General features: G+C 52.5%; 1 protein-coding gene across 47 annotated transcripts in view; it reads left to right on the top strand.

Annotated features, from left to right (window-relative positions):
- ANK2 (ankyrin 2) overlaps positions 1–25,872 on the top strand; it is a 380,522-nt gene that overhangs the window by 281,014 nt on the left and 73,636 nt on the right. For 42 of the 47 annotated variants that reach the window (XM_066234064.1, XM_066234103.1, XM_066234095.1 and 39 more), the window contains 11 exons: positions 1,376–1,474; positions 1,612–1,710; positions 6,487–6,585; positions 10,569–10,766; positions 13,988–14,086; positions 14,432–14,530; positions 15,146–15,343; positions 17,760–17,858; positions 18,437–18,535; positions 24,377–24,475; positions 25,354–25,452. In XM_066234064.1, coding sequence (XP_066090161.1) covers positions 1,376–1,474; positions 1,612–1,710; positions 6,487–6,585; positions 10,569–10,766; positions 13,988–14,086; positions 14,432–14,530; positions 15,146–15,343; positions 17,760–17,858; positions 18,437–18,535; positions 24,377–24,475; positions 25,354–25,452 — 1,287 coding nt within the window. The remainder of the gene's footprint in view (positions 1–1,375; positions 1,475–1,611; positions 1,711–6,486; positions 6,586–10,568; positions 10,767–13,987; positions 14,087–14,431; positions 14,531–15,145; positions 15,344–17,759; positions 17,859–18,436; positions 18,536–24,376; positions 24,476–25,353; positions 25,453–25,872) is intronic. The other 5 variants (XM_066234195.1, XM_066234407.1, XM_066234158.1 and 2 more) reach the window with 1 other exon arrangement.

Here is a 25,872-nt window from a genome sequence, read left to right as displayed (position 1 = left end):
AATTTACGCCTTCTCCCTAATTCTCCCGCTAAAAGCAGGCCCTTTCCCTGTGCACTTACCTAGTTTATGTCAGCTGGACGCGTCCCCTGTCAGTACGTAAGAGGATCGAGTGTTGTTGTCAGATGTTAAATCTTAGGTTTATTTAGACCTTTTCCATCCGAGACGACTTAGGCCTCCTTGCCTGGGATGCACATAACAGTTCTGGGGGTATGTGCTGTTATGTGAGAGTATCTGTTTTCTCAGCAAGGAAGGAAACAGTCATTATCAACTGGATAGTGGTCAGTGAAGCTGCATAATATTGCGATTAAATAATCGGAAGTGTTTTTCCTGCTGCGTAGACACATGGCTATACCTGGTTTATTTCATAGCCCCTCAAGGGGAAGTGACTTTAACACCATGAGGAACAGTGTCATTGAGTGAAGGAAGATCACTCAGTTTCCAAAGAACTAAGGGTCTAGGACACTACTGACGGGTGGTCAGTCCCCATTGGCACCTGACGGAAGAGAGGTTGCCAGTCTGTATACAGGGATCATTGTTCAAATACAAGCGTAATGCCCACTACAGCGCATAAGGATTAAGCATGGGGCTTGTTAACAAACGTTTAATATTCCCCAATTCTTACACGTTAGCTGAGTGTGGAAAGTTCAAAAGGGCTTCGACATCTCCACGCTCCTTGGCCTCTGATAGCGATACCTGCTTTCAGTTATTTCAGAAATTCTTCGTATCTTTCTTTAAAAATAGTCATGAATGTAATCATGCCTTTGTAAAATATCTTTCGTTAATGTGTCTTACGAAAACCTTTTCTGTAAGAAATACAACTTGAAGTGATAGAATGCCAACATCATGATTTCAGCCAATATCTATATAACCTATCAAAATTTTAATATCGTGTTCTCACATCAGGATATAAAAAAAATTATCCATATCAATAATGATGTCTGCTAATTTGTGGCGGCCTTGCCCTCAAGAAAACAGTAGCCACACTGCAATGTTCACTGAAGAGGCAGCCGTACTCTTGGATATTTGAGGGAACACAGGGGAACGGTGTTATGTGGAGAGACGTGGCCTCCCGTCAGGAAGAACGTGCTGACCCCCAGGGGCAGCTTAAGCCTTTCACGGCCGAACCTTTCAAGTCTCCCCGTCCTATTGTCCCTTGTGGACAAGCAGGCCCATGTCACTGTGTGCGTGTGTCTTCTCTGTCACCACACATGCGGCCTCAGTGCAGACGTGCCTCCCACGGGCAAGCTGGGCATTTGCCACAGGGTTGCCACAGTAACCGTGACCACGTCGCACGACCGCCCGCATATGCCTGCATGCAAGTGGTGTGAACGGCGTTCCGCACGCCTCCCGACTAACCTGGTTGTCTTTTGCACAGAATGGCTTTACTCCTCTGCACATTGCCTGCAAGAAAAACCGCATCAAAGTCATGGAACTGCTCGTGAAATATGGGGCCTCCATCCAGGCAGTCACAGAGGTAGACACTGTCCCAGCCTGTCACCGACACCCCCTCGCCCCCTTCCCCTCGCGCCCACCTGTCCACTCCTCTGGAGTTGTCGATGGGCGGAGCTGCACCGTGCAGGGGAGTAAAGCCACTGTCACTCTGTTCTGCAGTCGGGCCTCACGCCAATACACGTGGCCGCCTTCATGGGCCACTTGAACATTGTGCTTCTGCTGCTACAGAACGGCGCCTGTCCCGATGTCACTAACATTGTGAGTATGGCTGGGGCACAGGGCTGGCCCGGTGTCTGTCTGTGTTCACGGTGAGCTTTGAGAGAGCCTGGGGCGGCCCAGTGCAGGCTGCAGGGGGGACTCCGCTGAGGATTTCGAGGTGGGGAGGCGGACAGTCCCGAAGGCTGTGCCGCGCGTGGTTGCCGTCTGTCCATCTGCTCTTTGCAGGCCAGTGCAGTGGACGTGCCGTGCCCCTCCCACACTGCCTGGGCTCCGACCCTGAGCGAATGACGGGGTGCAGGAAGCTCCTTGGGGCTCACTGTGTTGGGTTGAGTGAGGGGCATCCTAATCATCTCACATCTCAGGATAGGACCACAGCCGGTCAGGCCAAGGGGCTCACCAGGGGTCGACTGACCCAGGTTGGGCACACTCACTCGAGAATCAGACTCTGCTCCAGTGACGTGAATTTTCCATTTTCTGCCACCCCCCCCCACCCCACCCCCCCGCTTTTGACTTTCCGCCTTGATTTGGTTTTGTTCGTAGAGGGGTATCCTCTCGCCTGAAGCCTTCCTATCCCCATTCTCCACCCAACTGGGGGAGCCCTCCCTCCAGAACACCCACCCCAGCCCCTCCCCACTGGTCCCAGCGGGTGGGCGGGGGGTGAGGGGCTTCCCTTCAGCTTCTTCCTGTTGCTCTCTTGAAACTCTGCCCCCAGATATTCTTGTCTGCTTGTTGAATGCATGTTCACGTGTGTGAAGCTCGCGGGACCCCCAGCACGCTGAGGGTTTCACGTATGCCGCAGAAACAGCTCTCCCGAACGAACATGGCTGCTTGTCGTTAAAACACAGCCTGTGTGCCAAAGTGACTGATCCACAGGGTCATTCCCTTTGAGCTGTGTCCAGAACATGCGGCTTCGCTGCCTTCTGCCTTCCCTCTCCCCTTCCGTTTCTTCTGCACAAGTTCCTGCTGCAGGGGAAGAATCCACGAGACATGTGTGCGTTCAGTTTTAAAAGGAACTTGGTCCTCCCTCTTCCTTCGTACGACTGACAATCGGAGCATAAAACCAATTTTCAAAAATTGAAACACCGAGTCTGTGTTTCTAAACTTTCCAAATGAGAGCTTCTCGGTTCCCAAGTTCCGAGATTGTTTGCCGATCTTTGCTTTATGAAGGATAAGAGTTTAATTTCTAGTCCCTTCTTAGAACGTGTGAAGGAAGGAACATCATCCCTCTTGTGTTCAGAGGTGACCCCCCTCTCTTTTTAACGGAGACCTGTGCAGACCAGGGACTCTGCATAGACATCTGTAGCCCCCATGGCACTGTGTGTCTCCTGTGACATTCCAGCACCCACAGGGTCATGGGAGAGACGGCGGTACCAGGCGAAGGTATCACCTTACCGTGATGAGCCGTACAAGTGCATTCTGTGTGGTGCTGGATGGGAGCCTCCTAAGGTGATTTCTTTTTTGTGGGAATACTCTTGCAAAATTATCAAAGAAAATCCATAAGAAACGGCAGTTGTGTGAGTCCATGGAGACCCTAAATTTATTGCCTCTTCACCAACCAATTTCAAACCACTGGACAGTGATGGGTTCCTTCATAGAGATATCACCTCCTCTGCAAAAAAAAAAAAAAAAAAAAAAAAAGTGCTGCATGGACTACATGCAGGATTTCAAATAAAAATAAAGGCAACACCAATGAAAACAACAAAATTGCTAACATGTCTTAGGTTCTTACAAAAACTCCTAATTTGGCTGTTGCTTTATTAAATGTGAACACCCACCTGTTGGCCATTATGAAGTCCGTCCTGGTTTATGCTCTCATTTGTCTGTTATCCACTCTTTCCCTAAAGTCCCTCCAAAAAACCCCCACAAAATCTTGCGAGGTGCCTGCTGATTGAATCCTCTCTCCTCAGCATGTCTCCTCGTTGCTTTTTTCCTGTTTGTTTTTATTTTGGTATCATGAGTCTCTTCAGGGAGAAAATGCTGTCGAGGTAGGGTGGCCAGGGAAAATACAGGACTTCCAGTTAAACTTGAACTTTAGGCAAACACCAAATGATCGTTTTCAGTGCACGTATGTCTCGTGCATTTGTTAGAGACATTGATCCTGAAGTCATTGGTTGTCATTTGTCTGGAATGAAAACTGAGCTGAAGTTCTGTGTTTTTTATTTGTTAAACCTGGCCGCGCTACGTAGGGAGGAGCTCGGCTTTCTCCCGCACAGACTGCCTGCGGCCTCTTTGTCTCTGGATGGGAGAGTCCACGGAGGCAGGTTCCATCCTCTGGGGAGCTTTAGTCCCTGCGTGAACCTAAAGGGACTGTCTGCTTGCTGTGTCAGCCTGTCCCTCCCCGACTGGCCCTGGCGCCTCTGTGTGCTGCCTGCCACTACGTCACATTTTTGGGGTGCAGTGCTGTCTGTCCTGGTGCTTCTGACTGAGGCAGCAGAATGAAGTCCCTATAGCTGTGGGCAGAGTCTGTTTTAACACTGAGAAGAAGGTCATGATGTGGAAGTCCCTCCTTCGGACATGAGCTCACCCACCTCTTGCCAGACTTGTTCTTGTTCCACGTGTGAGGCATACTGATTCCTCAGATGCTCAGCTGCACCCCCCCTTTCCAGAACGTTCACGAGAACCCACTCATGTTCGCGCCAGCATGGTCACTGGCACCCGGAGTCCAAAACCACACCAGGCGGGTCCCCAGGGCGGTGCCCTGGTAGCTAGTGTTTGTTCTCACAACAATCAGTGGATTCCCAGCTAAATTCTCACTTTGTATGGTGTTGAAGAAGTTCCCCCAATCCTTACAATTAATTAACTTGATAAAAAAAAAAAAGGCAACAGTGTTGAATAAGATGAGGTGCCCAACAGTCAAGAAATGGGCATTATTGGTTAAAACTATCTCTGTCCTCTCTCATTTAGGTATAAACAAAGGTAATGTAGTGTAAACAAGGAAGGGAAATTTGCAACAAAAGTTGCTACCCCCACATCATTAACTAAGAATCAGACTAGGCCACTGTTGGGAAGGGAGTAGGTTTACATATGTAACTTTTCTTTGAATACAACAGTTAATCCTTTAGATTAGGTTGTATATATGTCAATTTCAATGTGTAAACACGTGAAGATAGCTTATTTAAGTCTAAAATAATGGTATTGGAAATGGAAAGACTAATACTGGAAACATTTTAGGTTTTGAAAACCTCTTACTGACCAACCTTGGCTTGTAAAGTAAACATATATTCGTCATTAAGTAGGTACTCCTGAGGCCTCTTTAACTTGACTTCTGTTAAGGAAATTACTTTATTTTTTGTCTTGATTGCTACCAAAATTAGTAAAACTGCTATACTTTTATAAGACCTGAAAATAGAGTAAAATTTTGTTTTTTTTTTTTTTTTTAATATTTAGAAAATTTTAGCTTCATCTGCTTAGAAATAGGTTTTAAGTGATAGCGGAAACAGGTTAGACATCATGGGTGTCCAGAGAGGACAAGTCTTTCCTCACAGCCAAAGTTGCTACTTTAATATGTCCTTTTTATGAAACTATACACCCAGATACATTTCGTTTACAAAAGGCAACATCGATCATCAGAAAATGAGGGTGTTGGAGGATAAATGAGGCTTCAGTAAAAGAAAGTTAAAGGTTGACGTCCGGTTCAATGCTTTCAAAGTCAACTCCTTTGCAATGAAATCTCATGACTTGATAAAGAATGTGGCCTCTCAAAACCTAAAATTTGCCTCAGTCTTCTAGATTTAAGGATGTGTGGTGTGTGTGCGTGCATTTGTGTGTGTGCATGTGTGTATGTGTGTGTGTGTGTGTGTGTATAAGGAATGAGAAGAAATGATTTCCTGGGATTTGTCAGATATATCCAATGACCATAACCAACTTTAAGATCTGTTGAATTTCCTGGCTTGAGATCAGCCTTGTGTGACTAAAAACACTAACTCTTAGTTCAGTGCTGCATTCTTTCCTAACTGTACAGTTGTCTGAGTGAAGGAGCCTCTGCCTCATTCAAAACGACTTGCAGCTTTAAAAATTTGCTGGTTAAAAAAAAAAGACAAAAACCCCTGCTTTTTTTTTTAAGAGTCTAATTAACAAACTTCCCAACGAGAAAATTCTCTATCCCTACTGTGGGGACTCGTTGCTCAGCCCTGCCCACCCCAGCAGGCACACCGCTGACAGCTGCTTTGCTGGTCCCTCAACAGCTTCCTCAGATAACATCTGTAATTAAATATGCTCATTAATAAAAAGTCGGGACCTCCTGGGCAGGTCCGGTCTTGGACGGACAGTCACTGTCCAGTCTCCTAACACAAAGACAGACCAGATGTCAGATGGTAGTTTAGTTCAGAGATAAGTTTTGAGTTCCAGAACTGAAGGACCTAAGTGAGGAGCAATTATGTGACTCTTGGGATGTGTTGACTTGACCTCAGGCGTCTAGACTTCCTCACGGAGACACGATGAGGTCGTCATCACACTGTGGAGTGTGACAACGGCGGGTTTTTAGAGTGAAGGACAAGAGGCAGCTTTCTGTTACCAGATTTAAGTCCTGCTGAGTTGATTACGACACTTGGCCTCAGGGTATCCCGGACGTGCGGGTAAGTTCACTGGTCTGTTGTCGTTGGCAGAGAATAAAAGGAAGTTTGTTTTGCCCCTTATGAAGCTGGAGAAGACACACAACCATGTTCTCCCTGATTTAATAGTAATGGAATGGTTATGCCTCTCCGTAGACTTCTGAGACCTGGGGTCTACCGCTGAACCTCGCAGAAGGGCATTTTGTTCTTGACCGCCTGGCACGGTGGGCTCACTGATGGCTCCATGCTCTTGTTTTCCCGACAGCGAGGGGAGACGGCACTGCACATGGCAGCCCGGGCGGGGCAGGTGGAGGTCGTGCGGTGCCTGCTGCGGAACGGCGCTCTGGTCGACGCCAGAGCCAGGGTAGGTGCCGGTGTCCAGGCCCCTTTCTTATAGGCACGCGTCCCACCTTCCAGGAGGGGGGGTGGCACGCGGGGATGTCAACTCGGTAACCACGTTTCAGGCAGAAAGGGAGCAAGCAGAATAGGGACAGTGGGAAATGCAACCCAGTGGTGGAAACGTCAGACTTTGAAAACATGCAATTCAGGATCTAAGAAATCCAGCACTGACGACCGTGTTAATCATTTTTACCTGTGAAAACTCTTGCACGGCCTGACCAGGCGGTGGTGCAGTGGATAGAGCATCAGACTGGGATGCGGAGGACCCAGGTTTGAGATCCTGAGGTCGCCAGCTTGAGCGTGGGCTCATCTGGTTTGAGCAAGGCTCACCAGCTTGAGCCCAAGGTCACTGGCTTGAGCAAGGGGTCACTTGTTCTGCTGTAACCCCCTGGTCAAGGCACTTATGAGAAAGCGATCGATGAACAACTAAGGAGCCACGACAAAGAATTGATGCTTCTCATCTCTCTCCCTTCCTGTCTGTCCCTGTCTCACATGCACACACACACACACACACACACACACACACACACACACAGCTCTTGCAGGTATATCTGTTTATTTTCATGAGCTGAGAGCTTACCCGATGCAGAGGAACTGTGCACACCGCGTCCGTTTCTTAACCACCAGAGCACGTGTCCACAGATGGGTCTTCCTCGTTACTTAAACACACATGGTGGTCAGAGCGGGGCTGTTTCCCCGTCACCTGCTGTACTTTCCATAATGAGTTCTCCCCCCTTCTTCCTTGGGTTGACCAGTCTGCACAACCTTCTTCTCCTGTCCAGAGCAAGAGCCTGGGCCCGGACTTCGGCTGGATTTCCCGTTTCTAATTGATTCTAAGTCCCCCCACCGCAGGCTGGCTTCCCGTCTGGCATCTCTTTCCTGATGCTTTCTTACCTTCTTCCTCTGCACGGACGTCCCGGTGGGTCTTGTCGACCCTCCGCGCCTTCTGTTTCCTTTACCAGGTCCGCCCCAGCCACCCCCACGTGCGTCTTCGGGGTCTTGGGGACTGTTTCACCGCTCTCTCTTCTTCCTCGCTGTCCGATACCCCTGAGCCGGAACTGGCCTTGCTCAGATCACTTTAGGAACAGTCATATTGGAATGGAGATGGTTCCCGTTCCTGTTTCCACGCTGGTCTTCACTGTTCGCGGTGAGGGCTGGGCTCAGAGACCTGGATGCTCCTTTCCGGACGTTCACACTGTCCTCTGACTTTGCGAAGTTTGCAGCGTTTTCCCTCAGAACCAGGGATGCGTGGCGGCCTTGACCTTACTTTGTCCTTTTAGAGTTCAGCACCTTCCTGTACGTGGACCAAGTGGGCGTGGTTTGTGTTCCTTGTACTCGTTGCTGGTGTTCCGTATTCTTATGTGTTTAGAGCTTCTGTTATTCCAACTGTGTTTTTCCCTGCTTTGGCATTTTTTTTTCTTTTCTTTTTCTCCCCTGAAAGACTATTTTTAGAGCAACCTTAGATTCACACTAAAAAGAGGAAGATACAAAGATTTCCCATACGCCCCTGACCCCCACGTCCACAGCCCCCACAGTGGGCACACGTTTGTCACATCTGATGAACCCACACGGGTACGTCCTTGCCACCCAGAGGCCACCGTGTGCCTCAGGGTCTCTCCTGGAGCTCACAGTCTGGGTTTCTTTCTACACAACTCTTCGTCCTCATTGTCCCACAGAGTCTCTCGCTCCCCTGTCCCCAGAACCCTCTGGGCTCTGCTGTTCCCTCTCCTTTCGTGGTTATCTGCACTCAACGACTTAAAGTGTCTCTCACCTGGCCCATGAGAGTGGGACTGAAACGCTGAGGTCGCTGGTTCAAAACCCTGGGCTTGCCTGGTCAAGGCACATAGGAGACTCAGCAATCAATGAAAAGTGTTTCCCATTCTCTTGCAAAATAAAAACACTTAATCTTTTTCTATATTCACATTTTAATGTTTTCTATTTTAAATGGAAATTTCTTCCTTTTCCTGTGTCTCTGCCTTTTTTTTACTGTTCATTTAGCCTGTTATTATTGCCTTCTTCCTGTCATCCCTTCCTCAAAACTACCGTCCAGACTCTGTCCTTCAAAATATGTTAACTTTTGTGTCTGTCTGTATATGCTTGTCTGTATGTGTGCATGTATATATATATATATATGTGTGTATATATATATGTCTGCACATGTATATATACGTATATATGTCTGTGTGCATGTGTGACTGCATATATTTATGTATGTGTCCGTATATATACTTGTCTGTGTGCATATATATATGTCTGCACGTATATATATGTATATATGTGTGCATGTATGACTGCATATATTTATGTATGTGTGTGTATGTCTGTATGTGTGTATATATGAATATAGGTATGTATGGGTGTTTTCAGAATCCAAGTCCCTGTGAGTAGCTGAGTGACCACAGACAATCCCAGAGACTCATTTAATTCCTCTTCACCTGTCTCCTCTATAAAAGGGTCTGATAGGATCACATGTGCATCACTCTGGAGGAAGTTGACCTGTGGCGCGTTTCTGTAAAGTTCCAGCTCTGCCCCCTCCTCACCCTGAAACTCTTGTCGGCCGCCCGGGTCTCTCCGAGGTTGCTTGGAATTTCCCCCGTGATGCTGAGATGCTGTGGCGTGTGAGCAGCTCCTCCTCGCTCTGCCCCATTTTCTCCGTCTGCTCTGGGCCCGGCTGTGACAGAGACGTGTCCTTGGGCTAGCTGTGAGGATAGACTCTTGTCTTTGCCAAACTGACAGGAGAACGGTTCAACCCAGTTCTCTGAGCATAGAGGCCATTTCCCTGGCTGCACCGGAGGGCTGGGGGACTCCCGAGCCTCGCGGACGCATGCTGCTGTCTTGGCCTCTGCGTCCCCTCCGTGTCTTCCCGCGAGAGCACATGGCTGACCCTTCACCCCGTCTGTCTTGTCCGAGCTCCCACCTTCATCAGGATGCAGGTCCCAGACCCGTCAGCACCGCGTCCCGGGGCCTTTGTGAGAATCGGCGTACAATGTCTTCTTTGTCTGCAGCCCCTCCGCGAGGATGCGGCCACTCTCTGTGCTGAGTGCTAGCCAAGATTCACACACACACACACACACACACACACACACACACCCTTTCCCTCTCTCTTGACTTGGTTCCCAGCACGAGCACCGTGCTTTCCTGAACACTTTTGGATGAGAATCTAGGTCTTAGGGCTTTGGGACTAGATTTCTGTCTCATTCAGAACCAAGAGTTGGTTTGTATTTAAATATGAATGAAGGTCGAAGCCTGGGCTCCTGGCTGTGCCTAGGAACAAGGCCACATTGAGGGAAACTCAGACTTTAAAAAATGTAAGAAAGGTTTTGCCAAACAGGCCACTTTGATAGCAAAATATAAAATTAGCTGTGGCCAGGGTAGGAGTAATTTTCTTTCTTTCTTTCTTTCTTTCTTTCTTTCTTTCTTTCTTTCTTTCTTCTTTTTTTCTTTTTGTGTGTGTGTGTGTTATTCTGAAGTGAGAAGCAGGGAGGCAGTCAGACAGACTCCCGCATGCACCCGACCGGGATCCACTAGGCATGCCCACCAGGGGGTGATGCTCTGCCCATCTGGGGCGTCACTCTGCTGCAACCAGAGCCATTCTAGCACCTGAGGTGGAGGCCATGGAGCCATCCCCAGTGCCCAGGCCAACCTTGCTCCAATGGAGCCCTGGCTGCGGGAGGGGAAGAGAGAGATGGAAAGGAAGGAGAGGGGGTGGGGTGGAGAAACAGATGGGCGCTTCTCCTGTGTGCCCTGGCTGGGAATTGAACCCGGGACTTCCACACACGGGCTGATGCTCTACCATTGAGCCAACCGGCCAGGGCTAGTGTAGGAGTAATTTCCTTTTGCATAGGGTTTCCAGGAGGTTCCAACAACACGCCACGCAGTATCTGCTGGGTGACCCAGTCGGGCTCCAGGGGCTGTGTGGCGCTGACCTCCGCCTGACTTGAGTTGCAGGAGGAACAGACGCCGCTGCACATCGCCTCTCGCCTGGGCAAGACAGAGATTGTCCAGCTGCTTCTGCAGCACATGGCCCACCCCGATGCCGCCACCACGAATGGGTACACGCCGTTGCACATCTCTGCTCGTGAGGGCCAGGTGGATGTGGCCTCTGTCCTCTTGGAAGCGGGGGCCGCCCACTCCTTAGCGACCAAGGTAAGGGATGGCCCGTGTGGCCGTGGGAGGAATCGGGGACCCTCTGCTTGCTGCAGACTGTCATAGGGTGGCTGTCCGTCAGGCTCCCTGAGTTCTTTCTCTCCGAATGCTTGAGATGCGTTTTCTCCGGGGTCCAAGGGCACTGGGAGACCCTGTGTCATTTCTGGGGAGGGGGTGCTGGAGTCTGTCTGGTAACCAGCGCCGGTGTTGTGTCTAGCAAGGGCCGTCTGTCCGGTGCCTTAGCTCAGAAGGTTTCCATAAAGCGGGGGCCCCTTCCCTCCCCTTTCCATGGTAAAGTCTAGAACGTGTTCCCAGGGGGAAAAACGTAAGATCCCCAAACAGTCGGGGCTGGTGTAAAACTCTCGAGGGAGGGTCAGTTGCGCTGAACTCGCCACCCCGTATTGGGCCACAGTTTTGGTAACCCCAGACGTCCACTTTGCTTGGCCTTGCCTCTTCCCAACACTAGACTCAGCCGTCGCCCCATCTCGGCCCCCTGGTCTTTCCCAGCCACACCCCCACACAGTGTTAGCGTCTGACCGCACACACCTGGGCCGGAGATCCACACTCTATGAGGTGTTTCTGTTGTTGGACAGAGGAGACGCACCAGCCTGAAGTTTACTCAGGTGCAGAGCTCACGCCGGGGCAAAGTCACTTTTTTCTCCTCTTGATTCGTTCGATTTGAAATCCCCATTTGGATGTGACTCAGAAGAAAACATGAACAGACCCAGCTGGCTGGAGCCAGAGGAGCTGGGCACATGAGAAGTCAAGTAGGGAACAGACGAAGTAAAACCGACAACGGATGCCTTGTTTCAGGCAAAACGCTGCCCGTGAAGACAGCAGTGACCCCGAGGATTAGGGACAGTCTTTTCTTAGCTCAGAACAGCTCGGCGTCAGTGCCAGGCCCAGGCTGCAGGCGTCTGCAGGTGTCTGCAGGTGGGCCCTGTGGGCCCCACTGAGCAGGAGGAGCCCTTGGGCCCTTACGCCAGGTCTGAGGGCTGCTGGAGGACATTGCCAGTTACCCAAACCTGAAGAGTTGAAAGTGTTGTAAAAATTATTAAAAAAAAAAAATCAGAAACTAAACAACAAACATATAATAACAATAATAATAATAATAATAATAATATTTGTAATCATAGTCTCTGAGAGGCTGTGTGATGGCTCACCAGATGAGGGTGATAAGTACCGTATTTTTCGCTCCATAAGACGCACGTAGGGTTTTAAAGAGGAAAATTAGAAAAAAAGTATCTGAACCAAGTGGTGTGTTAAAATATTTAATAAAATAAACCACAGTAATATTTCTACAGTATAAACTCAACAGCAGGATTAACAACCACCAGCACTGTTACTAACAAAGGAGAAGAGACTTTAATGTGCAAATACTCTTCTAATTGTCCGGGAACCCGCAGCAGCTAAAAAAAAAAAAAAAAAAAAAAAAAAAAAAAAAAAAATGAACATTCGCTCCATAGGACGCACAGGCATTTTCCCCTCCACCTTTGGGGAAAAAAAGTGCATCTTACGGAGTGAAAAATACAGTAAATGAAATTCAGATGCATAAACCGCAGAAGTAGAGAATAGAGGCGGTCTCTCTCCTCTTTCGAAGACTTTTAGGATTTGAAACCGTATCTAGAGCAACCGTCCATGAGGTTGCTGAGCAGGAGAGAGTACCAGGCAGGAGCAGAGGGGGCTCTGCTGGGGGGCAGACGTGAGCCCCCATCCATCCCGGAGGGTCAGGGACGGAGGCAGACTGTGGCTCAGGGCGCTTCCCAACCTCTGTGCTGGGGTCTTCGGCAGAGATTCTGTGTGGTTCTGGCTAATCATGGTTTCCACGTGCATCAAGGGGCTGGGTGACAGCTCCTGAGAACTTCCTCCTGCTTGTGTCGGGCGGGGCAGCTGATGTCAACGAAATGGACTCCTGCAAGGACAGGAACCTTCCTATACTTGTCCCACCCTTGAAAAAGCAGGATTCACTCTCGTCCACGGAGTTCCATGCACCACATGTTCAACAAGAACCAAAAAAGAAAAACGACGCCCCAGTTGAAAATAATGTGTGTGGTGACCCTGTGGAAGGAGCGGTATCTTCAGGGGACATACTGAGATAGGAGGAGAAGCAGAGTGGCCAGGGGGTGCCTTCACCCACCTGACACGACACGTGTTTGCTGTGGGCTGTGCAGGCCGCCCTCTGCACACAGAGCCCAGACAGCCTGGGCGACACGGCCTGGCAAAGGCAATGGCGTTGAAGTCACTGTGAGGGACCGGCCGGCCTGTCGACCTTGTAACCTGAGTCCAGGGACACATGCTAGTCACAGAGCCTGGCGTGAGGCACACAAGACGTGCACCTGAATGCAGAAACACGTGGGAGAACGACCTTGACAGCAGCTGTGTGTGTGTAGGTGCTGGCCGGATAGCTCAGTTGCTTAGAGCACCATGCTGTAGTGCAGGTGTGGCCGGTTCCGTTCCCTGTCAGGGCAGATGCAGGAGCAGCTCGATGTCCCTGTCTCTCTCTCTCTCGAAAGAAAGAAAGAGAGAGAGAGAGAGAGAGAGAAAGAAAGAAAGAAAGAAAGAAAGAAAGAAAGAAAAAGAAAAAAGAAAGAAAAAGCTGTGTGTATTTAGAATTCTGGTATTATCACCGGAGGGCTGCATTTTACCAGAGGAATTGTACGCAGGACATGGAGGGTTTTCTGGGAAAGGTGCCTTTCAACTCGTTACTGTTTCTTTTTGTTGTTGTTCTCGGACCCTTTTATCTTGCTGTTTCCGCAAAAGATACAACTCAATTGAATCACCAAAAGTTACTTTTTAATTTAATTTATTTTATTATATATTTTTTTACCATGACCCAATATTTAAATGATGAAATTTGCAACTGAGATCTTAAAAGAAGGACAGAGAGAGGGACCAGAAGGAGAGCTGCTGTTCTCTTCATCCTCCTGATTTTAGAGGCGAGAAAAAGACAAAACACGGGGCTGTTCCACTGATTGCGGGACTCTGCCTCCCCCACCCGCAGAGTCACTCCTCAGCCTCCCAGCTCTTAAAATAAAATTTCTCTTGTTCAGCCTTTGAGGCCAGAGTCTGGGTGGGGCCGCGGTTTGTCGCCTGATCCTGGTCATGGCCGGTGCTGCCCCGCTTGGAGGTGAGGCCTCGTTGGCCTCGTGCATGGACACTTGGAAGGGACGTGTCAGGGTCAGGAAGGTGAGCCCCCCTCTCTTTCACCCTTTGCGTTTCAGAAAGGCTTCACCCCCCTGCATGTGGCGGCCAAGTATGGGAGCCTGGACGTGGCCAAGCTGCTGCTGCACCGGCGCGTGGCGGCTGACTCCGCGGGGAAGGTACAGGGGGGGGGGGGGGGGGGCACAGGGGAGGCGGTGCTCCCGGGGTCCGTCCGCGACCCACGCACACGTGTCTTCGGGGAGGGGCGTCCCTGCCACATGTTTGTGCCCGGATGGTTACGGGGTGTCTGGACCTCCCTGTCGCTCGGCCAGCGTTCCCGGGCGCAGCTGCGTCCCTGACGTGGAGTCGCTCAGTCGCTGTTCACTCTGCCCGCTTTGTTCCTGTTGACGAGATTAACTGATTAATGTGGACTCGCTCGAGCCCGGTTCCCCGCCTCCGCCTCCTGGCAGTTTCAGGGACGCTAATGCCACTCACTAACTGGGACCCCGCACCACCCTCCGCAGAATGGCCTGACCCCGCTGCACGTCGCCGCCCACTATGACAACCAGGAGGTGGCCTTGCTGCTTCTGGACAAAGGCGCATCCCCCCACGCCACTGCCAAGGTGAGGGCGAGGGAGGTCGGCCTGTCGCGGGGCCTCGGCGAGCGGGGCTGGGCTCCACGTAGCCCCGTGTGTCTGTCAGCAGGCGGGTCCCAACAGGACCATCCCTTGCACTAATGCCATCTTCCTCGGTGCTAATACCCAGTCTCACGTCTTACGCCCGGAACTCCGGTGGCGGAGTTCAAAGGCGAGTTCCCCAGTGGGCATCCACTCAGGACAGTCACCCCCGTGGAGAGGGCCCTGGACACGGGGTCCTGTGGGGAGAGCGGATAGGCAGGATCGGGAAGGCTGGTTTGGAAGAAAGGAGCCCAAAGTGGGCTATGCAGGCCCAGGTGTGACAGGCAGGGTGAGCCGAAGCACCTGGCTGATCGGATGTTGCCCTTCAGGAGAGAACCTGGACACTGAGGGGCACATTTTAAGGTTTGGGGCTCCCATGTCCCCCCCTTCTGCCTCATAGCGCAACACGGCGCCCTGTAATGTGGGTTATCAAGGTTTGGGTGGTGTTGGGAGGACCGTCAGTGTGCTTGTAGCTTCCTATTGACTTCCTCCAGAGATAAACACCCGGGCAGTGGCTCAGTGGACAAGACCTGTTTGTTTATTTTACCTTTTTATTTGTAGAATGGCTACACCCCGTTACACATCGCTGCCAAGAAGAATCAGATGCAAATCGCGACCACCCTCCTCAACTACGGAGCGGAGACGAACATTGTGACCAAACAAGGGGTCACCCCGCTGCACCTGGCCTCGCAGGAGGGGCACACCGAGATGGTCACCTTGCTCCTGGAGAAGGGTGCCGACATTCACACGTCAACCAAGGTATTGTGCGCGCTGGCCTCGGGCCTCAGCCAAGAGTCTTCTGGGTGAGTGCACACGTCTGAGACGACCTGCAGGAAGCAGAGGGTGTTCTAGGAGACAGCAGCATCTTGAAGAATTCTAGGGCCGTGGGGGCGCCAGCTGTGGGGCCGGGAGAGCCCTGGACGTCAGCGTCGGCTCACAGATGCGCAGCTTACCCTGGCATCTTGAGTTTTCCCTGCAGGTCCATGTTGGTCACGTCTCTCTGTGGCCTTCTTTCGCTGCCCCTCTGAGCGGCTCTTCAGACAGGCTACCTGGTCACTCCCAAGAACTGGTGTTCCCGTGGCTCAGGCCGTCGGTCTGCACACGATCCATACCCAGCCGTCCTGCCAGCTGATCCTAATTCCAAAGTCCAGAGAGAGGTGACCGTTCCATCTGGGGCTAGTCCCTGCCCACTGCCCACGTCATTCTCCAGCCTATTGAGCAACAGAGGCACCTCTACGTGGTGGCCGGGGCGCCGGGAAATACAGAGGTCTGAGCCCTCTTCAGCCGGCCTGGGGAGGTGGTCAAGGAACCAGAATGGGCAGGTGGTCAAGGAACCAGAGTGTGCAATGAAGCTTCTCAATCATTTCAGCTCAAACCAGAGAATGGCCTCTGTGGACACACATAGTTACAGCAGTAGAGTAAGAGTCAGAGCTACAAGGGGAAAGATACTCACATAGAAAAGTGTGTTGATTTCTACACATACATGCCTGTCTCTACATCTATCTGAAAACTTTCTATTTGTAAACTGTTACCTACAATCATCTTTCCATCATCCATCCATCATCTATTTATTTATCATCTATTATCTGTCATCTGTTTATCTCTCTATGTATCTATCATCCATCCATCATCTATTATCATCTATTATCTATCATCTATCTCTCTATGTATCTATATAAACTATTATCTACCATCCATCCATCCATCATCCACAGTCATCTGTCTATCTGTCTATCTATCTATCTATCTATCTATCTATCTATCTATCATCCATTTAATCCATAGCTACCTTTGCTCTGTGTACTCACTGAAACCAGTTGCAACCGTGCAGGTCTCTCAGTAATAACAACAACAAAAAAAAACAACAACAGATTTTTCCGTGGCTTTTGAAAAGCAAGTGTCTTCTCTTTCTATTTAAGAGCTACTGAAATCAGCAATTTCACACTTCTCCAAATGACCGTTTCTCAGGAATACCCACAACGGAGCAATGGTACTGGATTGCTGTCCAGTCACCGTGTGATAATAAAATAGAATGAAAAGGCCCTGGCCTTTGAATAAGAAGCCCTTTCTCCGCTGTCTGGCAGGAGAACGCTCTCCTCTCCATGGGCATTCGGTTCTGAAGGCATGCGCGGCTCAAGGTCATGAATTGTGGACGTGGCTGACCTTCCTCAGCCTTAGCCGGCAATACAGACCAGCCTGCCAGCTTTAACCGGGTGTGCTCTGTGGGCGGGCGGCGGGGGTGACTGCTCCAGGGCCAGTCAGTCCACTGCCTCAGTCTGCAGCTGCAGGGTGTGGTGGAGGAGGGGACCCATGGTGCGAATGGACAGAGCCAGTGGGAACAGAGCTCTGTTCACTGACCCTCAGGCGCTGACAAACTTCCTGGCCACCGAAAGTGACTCAGAAACACCTGTGACATGGGTTAGGTGATTCAGAGTTTCAAGGTTACTCGTTAATGCTCGTCTTCTTGATGGCAGCCACCCAACCAGGTGGTGCGGCCACTTGATGGTGGTGGTGGTGGGGTCCCTCACGCCCCTCCTTCCTCTCCGCTCTGTAGATTCTCAGCTGCGCTTCCTCTGCCTGTTCGGTTAAAATAACCGCTTGGTGTAAAATGCCGAGCGTTTTGCCTGAACCGGGGCCGTTGCTGACGCTGTCTGTGAAGAATGGGGTGACTTTTCATTGAGCGTTCATAGGGTCCCAGCAAACAGCTGGAGAAAACTGTTCGGAACCCCTGTCCTATAACTCTACATGGTTTGTTCATTTATTTTTTTACCCTGATGTGGTGTTTTGTTGGTGAAGATACAGATGATGGCCGTGCTTATCAAGTGGAAGCCCTGATTGGTTGATCAATGACATATGTGAGTCAGTAGATTCAGTAGAAGACACAGATGGGTTAGAAGGACTTTGTCTGGAAGCTTGTTTGCAGAGTGACTGCAGGGCCTCAGGTCACAATGCAAGTATCCCAGGTGGAAAACGTGATTTGCTGAACGAGTTGATGAACTGAGACTCTGTCTTGGGTGACAAGTCTCAGTCCCCTGGAGGGTTTTTTTTGTCAACTTCAGGAGATGCAGTTTCTGGGGAGAGCTGCAAACTCATGGGAATTTTTTCAGGACAGGACATCATAGATGACAAAGTGTCCTTCCTCACGCGGGACCCTCTGCTTTCGTTCTGTCCACAGAGTGGACTCACAGCCTTACACCTTGCTGCCCAGGAGGACAAAGTGAGCGTGGCCGACATCCTCGCCAGGCACGAGGCGGACCTGGACGCACACACAAAGGTACAGGGGCCGCTGTTGCCGTCTTCGGGGTGGGTCCTGACCCGGATGACCCGAGTGTATGACTCCTCCTCCCCATCAAACACCGGTTCTGGAACGATGATGACTCTTCCTGGAGTCAAGTCCCTGTGGACAGAGGAACAGGGGTCCCAGCTCTGCAGGCCAGAGCTGCGAGCTTCCCGGGTTCTCCTGCACCTGCCTGCCCGCCTCCGCGCCCGGGATGACGCAACGTTCTCCTTGCCCGCCGTGAGCTCCTCGAGCCCACCTCCCTGGCCTTGTCCCGCATCTCTGCTGGACCCTCTCCGGGCTCGTCTCCCCTGCCTGTTGTCAGACCGGCCCTGCCGTCCGTGCCTCTGTCTCAAGTCCCACACACGCCTGTCTCCTTTGCGGATGGGGAGTCCTCCTGTTCCCGCTTCTGCTCCCCTGTGCCTGTGTTCCCAGATGCAGACGCCCGATGAGTGGTGTTCCTACAATCAGACAGATGTCTCCGCAACCCCCAGGACTGAGACCCTGCACCACTTGCCCCTCAAGTGCAGTGTTAACCCGTGCAGTGGTCATGTATTGCTTGCTGTTCCTTGCAGCTTGGTTACACACCTTTGATCGTGGCCTGTCACTATGGTAGCGTGAAGATGGTCAACTTTCTCCTGAAGCACAGAGCCAACGTCAACGCCAAAACCAGGGTCAGTGCCGTTCTCACGTCATTTCCATTGCAGAAGGCTCAGCCCCCGGGGTGGCTGTCCCTCCCCATGGTACCCGGGCTTTTGTTTCTAGTTCCTCTGCACAGCGGCGTGCAGGGCATGTGTGCGTGCAGGGTGCGTGTGCACGCGTGAGGCATCTGAGACTCTCCATCCCCGTAACCTCTGCCGGCAGAGGTTCTGCCATGAAGTGCAGCCCACCGACACGGGCCCTCATATCAATCACTATAGGATACGTGGGTCCCCACGGGGACAGCTGCACCGTCTGGCCTGGCCCCGCCCCCGTCCTCACCCATGGGACAGAGTACAGACAGGCGTCGAGCCAGAGGCTCTTTTTTTTTTTTTTTTTTTTTTTTTTGTATTTTTCTGAAGCTGGAAACGGGGAGAGACAGTCAGACAGACTCCCGCATGTGCCCGACTGGGATCCACCCGGCACGCCCACCAGGGGCAACGCTCTGCCCACCAGGGGGTGATGCTCTGCCCCTCTGGGGCGTCGCTCTGCGGCAACCAGAGCCACTTTAGCGCCTGGGGCAGAGGCCAAGGAGCCATTCCCAGCGCCCGGGCCATCTTTGCTCCAATGGAGCCTCGGCTGCGGGAGGGGAAGAGAGAGACAGAGAGGAAAGAGGGGGGTGGAGAAGCAAATGGGCGCTTCTCCTATGTGCCCTGGCCAGGAATCGAACCCGGGTCCCCAGTCCCCCGCACGCCAGGCCGACGCTCTACCGCTGAGCCAACCGGCCAGGGCCCAGAGGCTCTTTTTTTAAAACCACTTCTCGTTAAACGTGCGCTATGAGCCCCCGGCATGCTACGTAGGACTTTCTGTACAGGAAGTTAGCGCCTCCCCCGTGACCCTGGAGGTCAGATGTCAGCGCCATCGCTGTTTAACACCGACCTGTCTGAGGTCACAGAGTAGGAGGCGGAGGCGTTGGACCTCAGACCAGGCACTGAGGCTCCGGCTGGGCTCTGACCTGCTGTGGGCGTGCTCTGAGCCCTGCGGCGGAGGGCGGACGCCTTCAGCTTGCTGTCTCTTGTCTAAAATCTCAGCAGCCTCACCCCGCCACCTGACACTTCATCCCCACCTCCAACTCCCTGCTTCCCTCACCCACGGTGCACCCCTACACACTCCTTCCCACGGAGCGCCCCCTACACAGTGCTTCCCATGGTGCACCCCCTACACACTGCTTCCCACGGTACACCCCTACACACTCCTTCCCACAGTGCACCCCCATACAACACTCTCACCCCTTCCCACGGTGCACCCTCATACAACACACCCCTTTCCACGGTGCACCCCCATATAACACTCTCACCCCTTCCCACAGTGCATTCCCATACAACACTCTCACCCCTTCCCACAGTGCACCCCTACACACTCACTTCTTCCCACAGTGCACCCCCGTACAACACACTCATTCCTTCCCACGGTGCACCCCCATACAACACACTCACCCCTTCCCACAGTGCACCTCCTTATACACTCATTCCTTCCCACGGTGCACCCCTACACACTCCTTCCTGTTCTCTGTGACCTGATCTGAGGTAACTTCCAGGGGACATCCACTACTTCCTTGATCAACACCTCACCTCTGATGTCCCCATTTTGCTCATGGCCGTCCCTGTCCTAAGCTGCTCTTCTACGTCACTGTGGAGATCATATCAGAACACCACACCCTCACAACTGCGTTCTCCAGCCTGCCCAAGCATATCCCGATGGCAGTGCTCGTGCTGCCTAGAAAATTCCCTCAAAAGACATTTTTATTAGGAGTCCACACTTTTAAATCGCCATGCTTTTATTGGTGATGGGTTGTCAGAGTGACGTCTGTTCTGATCCCTCCCTCCCTAGACCTCGAGGACAGGTCCCTGACCCTCAGTCAAGGGAGAGAGTTGCAAACAGGACACAGGAAACCACATACCCTTTTAACTAATTTCTTTTTCATTACCACATTTTTTCTTTCTGCCTTTGGACACTCACCCATCTCTCTCTCATCGCCAAAACCCTGTCTTTGGCAACTACCAACTCTTCTCATAGCTGTGTGTGTGTGTGTGTGTGTGTGTGGCCACTTAATTATCCGCTCACCCGTCACGGACATGCAGGTTGTTCCGTGATGGCTGTGAGCAATGCCACTCTGAAGCCCACTGGGGTGTAGCTGCTTCTCTGTTGGTGTTTTCATCTTCTTTGGATAATTTGTAGTACTTTAGATATTTGTAACATTTTGAGACCCCTCCGTGCTGTTTTCCATGGTGACCACACCCTTTTGCCTCCATCCCAGGGTTCCCTCCAGCTCTGTCTCGTTGGGAACACCACGTTGCCGCGCTCAGGGGGGGCGGCAGTGTGGGAGGCCTGGTGGATGTTCTTGAGGATAGAGCAGAGCTGGCGTGGTGGTCCTGGGTGCCCCCCGTGGCAGCGGAAGGGAGAGGTCGGGATGCACCACGTGCCAGGGCACTCACTCAGGCAGTCTCAGGAAGAGTGGTGCACGGTGTGCCACCGCCGTGGTGCCGGGCATCCCTGCAGCCCCAGAGAGGCGTGACGCCGTGTGTCCATGCGCGTCAGCAGTCCCCGGGCGCAGCGGCGTGGCAGGCTTTGGCGGGGGCGGGGGAAGCACATCTCTCCAGATGTGACTCATTAGAAACATACAGAGCTTTGGACGTCTGGAAGTCGGTCTCCTGACGTTCTCTGAGAAGCAGAAACAAAATCACATCTGTACACAATCAAATAAAAAGTCATGTTTTAAAGATACCAACGCTGTGAACGCGGGAGAGGCAGAACTGCCGACTCCAGCCAGGGCGGCACGGCTGCGTCTTGAGAAACCGACTGAGATGTGATGCCATCAGAATTCTCAGGTGGTTCACAGGGTCAGGTCACACGTCAGCCCAGAGGGATGGCCGTCCTTGTGGGACCCCAGGCATCTCCGAGAGGGACCACGGCGGGCAGCACCCGAGGTGATATTGCTGTGCAGCTTTGGTGCTGGTTGTGGGGTGGGTCGTAACACGGGGAAGGTGGACACCCCCTGTGGGGGCAGCATTTGTCTCCCTGGGGTTTGAGCTGCACTCGGAGGGGCCTTTGGTTCAGAGAAAAATCTCATTTTACCATTTCAGGTTTTCTTTTTCTTTTTTTTCTTTTTTTAATGAACTAAGTAGATTCTGTTTGCTGAGGGAAATCAACATATCTTTTCTGTCTCCCCAGAGGGTAGGTTACACAGCTCAGAAAGTGTTCTTTTAATAAGGACAGCTGTGGTTCATACAGTGACTTTTTTGCAAAAGAAATTGTGTTTTTCTCCTCACTGTGTAACCATAGCGACTGGAAATTGTTTTGTTGCTATGCACATATAAACCTAAGTGCTTTCACTACTCAGACTTGGTATGAAAATTTGGTGAAGTGACTTGTTTTGTGGGACTGTTAGTCGCTTAAGATTACAATGAAATCCTGTAACGTCATCGGCTTGGGGCAAACGGGTATAATTAATTCCATGATAATTTGCAAAGGTGGTTTAGAATGTCAGCATTTTCTTTTTTTTTCTTTTTGTGTGTGAGAGAGACAGAGAGAGGGACAGATAGGGACAGACAGAGAGGGAGAGAGATGAGAAGCATCAAAGCATCAGTTCTTTGTTGAGGCACCTTAGTTGTTCATTGATTGCTTTCTCATATGTGCCTTGACTGGGGGACTACAGCAGACCGAGTAACCCCTTGCTCAAGCCAGCGACCTTGGGTCCAAGCTAGTGAGCTTTGCTCAAACCAGATGAGCCCGCACTCAAGCTGGTGACCTTGGGGTCTTGAACCTGGGTCCTCCGCGTCCCAGTCCGGCACTCTATCCACTGCACCACCGCCTGGTCAGGCAGAATGTCAGCATTTTCTTTGTAAAATATACCAGGAAGATCCCAGGGCTCTCAGTAAGGGAGAAAAGCAGTGTGTGCGAACATCTTCCTACGACTTCAGCGAAAGTGAGGGCCGAGTTCGTGGGCAGCATATGCAATCCCTCATGGAACTCGAGGTCTCGGCTGTTTCGGGTTAGCGGGTTGGAGGTGCGGGTCACCGGCTGAAGTGCTGGATCTGGAGCTCCCAGCAGGACGGGCCAACGGCGGGGGTTGGGGGTGAAGCTTCCACCATGTTCTGCAAAGGGCTGTGCGTCACCCCAGAGTTCCCTGGGAAATATATCCATGGGGCAGTTTCCTGGCCACAGGTCCACTCAGCATGGTGAGAGCTATAGAGTGTAGGAATGTCACGTTGGTGTCATTGGCTTGGTGATGCGGTGTCTCCGTGCAGCACCCAGTGAAGGCGAGTGGTCAGTACGTCTGCTGACCCTGTGGCGGACTCCAGGCTTGGTTTGTAAACACATGGAAAGGAGGAATATTTAGGGGGATGTGCTCTCCCTCAGGATCCTCAAGTGCCCCTGGGTGACATGACGGGAGAGTCCCTGTGACTGCGCAGTTCCCCAGGTGTGGGGTCGTTCCGCGATGGGGGTGCCCAGACGCGGCTGAGCTGATGCTGTTCCCGGACCAAGGGACGCTCAGACTGACGGACTGCGTCTCATGTACGTGGGCCTAGCCCCGGACAGTAGGCCGCGGTGACTGCACGGGGGGTGCATCAGGCCCTGTGTGCACAGCAGACACGCAGACGGAGCAGCTGGTCACAGGGCTGCAGGGACACCAGACGACAGGGGGCAGACACCCCAACAGGTGTCAAGTGTGACGGCTCCTCGGAGCTTAGACCCAGATGCGCGAGGTTTTGGGCGAGGCTGGGGGTGACAGGAGTTGTGGGCATCGGTGTCATGCTGTCTGCGGGACCAGACCCCAGAGTGACTGTGGGGAAGGACTTAGCTGTCAGCCCGGTGTCACTGCCTCTGAGACGAGGTTCATCCCGTGCCTGGGTCATCCCGTGACCACTCACCCAGATGTTGGCAGGAGGCCGGCCTTCACTCAGCTCCAGGCACGTCCTTCTCTGGAGGCAAACTCAGACCAGAATGGTCACAGGACCCAAATTCAAGACTCTTTTTTTTTTTTTTGTAGTGAGAAGCAGGGGGTGGTGGAGGGGATGGGGGGGGCAGACAGACTCCTGATGGGATCCACCTGGCATGCCCACCAGGGGACGATGCTCTGCCCATCTGGGGTGTTGCACTGTTGCAACCAGAGCCAGTCTAGCACCTGAGGCAGAGGCCACAGAACCATCCTCAGCACCCAGGCCAACTTTGCTCCAATGGAGCCTTGGCTACGGGAGGGGAAGAGAGAGACAGAGAGGAAGGAGAGGGGGAGGGGTGGAGAAGCAGATGGGCCCTTCTCCTGTGTGCCCTGGCCGGGAATCGAACCCGGGACTTCCACACACTGGGCTGATGCTCTACCAGTGAGCCAACTGGTCAGGGCCTAAACTTTTTTTTCTAACTGGGCTTCCCATGAGCCCTCCTCTTCTCTAAGGGTGCCCTTCTTGGGCCAACGCTGTCCTGAGAAAGGGACTTCTGGACAGACTTCCATGAAGCTAGCCCAAAGTCACCTGTTAGGAAGGGCACAGCAGGGCAGCCGTGGTTTGTGTGGCCCTCCGCAGGTTTCAGCAGAAACACTTCCCCTCCTTCCTCCTGGGGCGGGAATCACTGGTGTTCCTTCTCCCGGCAAACGTCCCCCATGTGGATTGCTCGGAATGGTCAGAGCGACATGTGGAGTTGGCCCGGCACTCCGTGTTTTGTGGGGCAGATGGTGTGTGGGCATGTTTGCTGCTGAGAACGGGGCTCCTGGGGAGGTCGCCCCCGTAAACCGCACTGTCGTAAGTGAGACCGAGGCCTCTGAACGCAGGATAACCGAGCTCTCCTCCTTCTGTCCTCCTCCGCTCCGGCCGCCCCCACAGAACGGCTACACACCTCTGCACCAGGCTGCGCAGCAGGGCCACACGCACATCATCAATGTGCTGTTGCAGCATGGCGCCCGGCCTGATGCCACCACCACGGTAAGGGCCCTCTGCCTGCACCCCTCGCATGCCCCCTGGCCCCCGCCGACCCTCATAAGTGAGTGGTGTCCACAGTGTCCTGTCCTCACAGCCCTGCTCAGCCCTGGGGACTCAGCCCACAGCTTCTCCCATGGAGTCCATCCATCCCTGTCACATGTGGTCTTCCTCTTTTCCTGCAACCTTCTCTCTGTCCCCAGCATGACTATCTTTCCCAAATAACCTGCCTTCTCACCATGTGCTCAAGTAGGACAGCTTCCGTTTTGTCATTCTGCCCCAGCGAAAGTTTGAGGCTGTTCTGGTGTCATGGTTCCTACCCCTCCTGAACGAGCCCCTCCCTCATTTCAGGCAGGCAGTGGGCTTGGGTCAGGCTGCAGGGAGCAGTGGGCCCCCCACCTCCAGCTGCAGTCCATTGAAATGTAATTGAAGTGGTCTGATTCAGCACCACCCCCTCTGGCCAAGTCCTGGTTCTCAGTGTCCTGTGCAGACGCCCAGCTGCTGGCCGGCCGGCCTTGTTTCCTGCACAGTGAGCCCTGCTCCGTGGCCCCGAGTGTGGGGTGGGGCTTTCCTCGGCAGCCGGGGCTCGGGGATGATCACGTGGATCTGCCTTTCACTGGCACCTTGCAGCCTGGGTGCACAGTGCCCGGAGTCAAACACCCAGGAGTTAAAGCCGTGAGTGCTGCTCGTTAGGGAGAGTGGGGCAGATCCAGCTTGTTGTGTTGCCATGGTGACCTGCACTCCAGTCTGGAGAAGTTACCAGACATATTCAGATGCAATAGTGCGAAGTAGCGATGTCCTCAGCGGAGCCTGGAGCTGGAGGAGGTGCTGGCTCAGGCAGGGCGCTGAGCTCACAGGCTTCTCTCCCTCCCCCCTCTCCCCAGAACGGCAACACAGCCCTGGCCATCGCCAAGCGGCTGGGCTACATCTCGGTGGTCGACACCCTGAAGGTCGTGACGGAGGAGGTGACCACCACCACCACGGTGAGTCAGGGAGCCCACGGGCTTCCGCGGCTGGCCCGGGGCTTCTTCCCGAACAGTGTCCTGAGCTTCGGTTCTGAACTTGCCGTGACTCTATAGTGAGGCACTCACGGGAGTTTCTGGGTGCAGATGCCTCCGCACACAGTCCCGAGGATCGAGCGCCCTGTAGTCACGACAAGCCCACGTGAGACATCAGAGTGTCCTTGGACCACCCTGAGGTCCTTTTTCTGTGACTGACCCCGCTGTGGTTTGGGTATGACCCCAGCTTCTGGCCGAGGGGCGGGACAGCCCGGTGACACGGCCTCGCAAAGGCCCCATCCCCTGTGGTGTTCAGGGCTGGTCTGACGCTTTCCTGTGGGGGGTAGTTCCCCTGCTTCCCTTCTGGTTTGTGTTCAATCAGAAAATGGAATGAGCTTAGTAGGG

Source organism: Saccopteryx bilineata, chromosome 1, assembly GCF_036850765.1.
Source record: "Saccopteryx bilineata isolate mSacBil1 chromosome 1, mSacBil1_pri_phased_curated, whole genome shotgun sequence".
In the NCBI taxonomy this organism is placed as follows: Eukaryota; Metazoa; Chordata; class Mammalia; order Chiroptera; family Emballonuridae; genus Saccopteryx; species Saccopteryx bilineata.
The sequence above is the reverse complement of the archived record's forward strand: the minus strand, read 5'-3'. Positions and strand labels throughout refer to the sequence as shown.